This window comes from Physella acuta, unplaced genomic scaffold (genome assembly GCF_028476545.2).
Source record: "Physella acuta isolate Inbredline_101_S28 unplaced genomic scaffold, ASM2847654v3 ptg000604l, whole genome shotgun sequence".
Classification (NCBI taxonomy): domain Eukaryota; kingdom Metazoa; phylum Mollusca; class Gastropoda; family Physidae; genus Physella; species Physella acuta.
The window spans coordinates 497,145-499,656 of NW_026732123.1; the positions used below are offsets into that span (position 1 = coordinate 497,145).

The following is a 2,512-nucleotide window of genomic DNA, read 5'->3' on the forward strand; positions in this document are numbered from 1 at the left end:
GGATATCAGATGCGCTGTCTACAAAAAAAATAAGTAAGAATATTACATATATTGTACTTGTGAAAATACAAAAATATTATTAATTTTGAAATAATATTTTTATATTTTTGTAAAGTTCATTGATTTATTGGTTATTAACAGATGGTGTACCATTACCTAAATATATATCCTAATTTATTTGAATTTTAATTCACACTAACCTTTCGTAGTTTTGTTATTGTCGGTATCTGCCTTCTCTGTCATCCCTGTCTCTGTTTTCATCTCTGTCTCTGTTTTCATCTCTGTCTCTGTTTTCATCTCTGTCTCTGTTTTCACCCCTGTCTCTTCTATCATCTCTGTCTCTGTTTTCATCCCTGTCTCTTCTGTCATCTCTGTCTCTGTTTTCATCCCTGTCTCTTCTGTCATCTCTGTTTTCATCCCTGTCTCTTCTGTCATCTCTATCTCTGTTTTCATCCCTGTCTCTTCTATCATCTCTGTCTCTGTTTTCATCCCTGTCTCTTCTGTCATCTCTGTCTCTGTTTTCATCTCTGTCTCTGTTTTCATCTCTGTCTCTGTTTTCACCCCTGTCTCTTCTGTCATCTCTGTTTTCATCCCTGTCTCTTCTGTCATCTCTGTCTCTGTTTTCATCTCTGTCTCTGTTTTCATCTCTGTCTCTGTTTTCACCCCTGTCTCTTCTGTCATCTCTGTTTTTACCCCTGTCTCTTCTGTCATCTCTGTTTTCATCCCTGTCTCCTCTGTCATCTCTGTCTCTGTTTTCATCTCTGTCTATGTTTTCACCTCTGTCTCTTCTGTCATCTCTGTCTCTGTTTTCACCCCTGTCTCTTCTGTCATCTCTGTTTTCACCCCTGTCTCTTCTGTCATCTCTGTCTCTGTTTTCATCCCTGTCTCTTCTGTCATCTCTGTTTTCATCCCTGTCTCTTCTGTCATCTCTGTTTTCACCCCTGTCTCTTCTTTCATCTCTGTTTTCATCCCTGTCTCTTCTGTCATCTCTGTCTCTGTTTTCATCTCTGTCTCTGTTTTCACCCCTGTCTCTTCTGTCATCTCTGTTTTCACCCCTGTCTCTTCTGTCATCTCTGTTTTCATCCCTGTCTCTTCTGTCATCTCTGTTTTCATCCCTGTCTCTTCTTTCATCTCTGTCTCTGTTTTCATCCCTGTCTCTTCTGTCATCTCTGTTTTCATCCCTGTCTCTTCTGTCATCTCTGTCTCTGTTTTCATCTCTGTCTCTTCTGTCTTCTCTGTTTTCATCCCTGTCTCTTCTGTCATCTCTGTTTTCATACCTGTCTCTTCTGTCTTCTCTGTTTTCATCCCTGTCTCTTCTGTCTTCTCTGTCTCTGTTTTCATCCCTGTCTCTTCTGTCATCTCTGTCTCTTCTGTTATCTCTGTTTCTGCTTTCATCCCTGTCTCTTCTGTCATCCCTGTCTCTTCTGTCATCTCTGTCTCTGTTTTCATCTCTGTCTCTTCTCTCATCTCTGTTTTCATCCCTGTCTCTGCTGTCATCTCTGTCTCTGTTTTCATACTTCTCTCTTGTCAATTGTCTGCTCCTGTCTTGCCCCTAAAACAACCGTATTTTTTAAATTAAAAATTTTAGTTAATTTGTTAGATCTTTGTAGTTTAGTAATGGTTAGCACATTACCTTCTTTTATACCAGAATGTTGTATAATTTTATGACACATTTGTTCTTTTGTACTTTTTATTTTGTTTCTATATACGAATAAACTATAGGATTCAACATTTTTAAAAGAACTTACGCTTCTCTCGTCAGCCTCTTGTCTATCCTCCCTAAAGGATGCTTTAATGTGTCGTAATCGTCTGGCAACTTGTCTGTAGTATTAAAAACATTTTTTGAAAGACTTATTAAAGAATTTAATGTCTAAAATAGTGATCAACTCGATAACATGAAAAGATGGCCTGTATAGATTGTTCACTAAAAGCTGACTACTAAAAGGGTTATGAAATTGTAAAATCTTAAAATTCAAAGCAAAAACATGTGTTAATTGTCGCGGATAAAGTTTAAAAAAAAACTATTTATATAATTATAGGCACCAACCTTTTGTATTCATCCTCAGAGAGACGACCATCTCTGCCAGTGTCAGCCTGATCAAAGATGGCGTCAACATCTCGTCTGTCCAGAACACCGTTTCTATCTTTATCCAGGTCATCGAAATGCTCCTTCAGAATTCTTCTGGTCTGTGGGTCACGGTGCTCAGCGTCGACGTGACGGTCATATTCCTCTCTGGTCACTTGGCCGTCTTGGTCATCGTCTTTATCCTATGTTAGACCAAAAGCATTTGCAGAGAAGGTTTAAATAGTTCTATAAATTATTACTTTTATACGTATATGATATTGATATATAATTGGTAAGCTATATTTCTGTATAGATCACTCATAATAAACATTCATTTACCTGTATTCTGCTGGTCATCTCAGATCTAGAGAGTTGACCATCACGGTTCTTGTCTAATTCCCTGAAGGACTGGGAACTGTCTTGATCCACATACCTACCCAAAGCCAT

At 38.1% G+C, this 2,512-nt stretch overlaps 1 protein-coding gene across 1 annotated transcript; it reads right to left on the minus strand.

Annotated features, from left to right (window-relative positions):
- Positions 1-214: 214 nt before the first annotated feature.
- Positions 215-2,512, minus strand: LOC131947654 (zinc finger CCCH domain-containing protein 13-like). The gene is made up of 4 exons (XM_059308894.1): positions 2,405-2,512; positions 2,048-2,268; positions 1,749-1,821; positions 215-1,552 (listed from the first exon to the last, which is right to left on the minus strand). Exons 1-4 carry the CDS (start codon positions 2,510-2,512, stop codon positions 215-217), a joined length of 1,740 nt encoding a protein of 579 aa, XP_059164877.1.

What these genes read in the sequence shown, in the direction of transcription:
- LOC131947654 (XM_059308894.1), bottom strand. Translation starts at nt 2,512, where the DNA reads ATGGCTTTGGGTAGGTATGTGGATCAAGACAGTTCCCAGTCCTTCAGG. An exon ending in AGATGACCAGCAGAATACAG is followed by an intron (nt 2,269 to 2,404) that starts GTAAATGAATGT and finishes GGTCTAACATAG; the next exon opens with GATAAAGACGATGACCAAGA. An exon ending in AAGAGGCTGACGAGAGAAGC is followed by an intron (nt 1,553 to 1,748) that starts GTAAGTTCTTTT and finishes CGGTTGTTTTAG; the next exon opens with GGGCAAGACAGGAGCAGACA.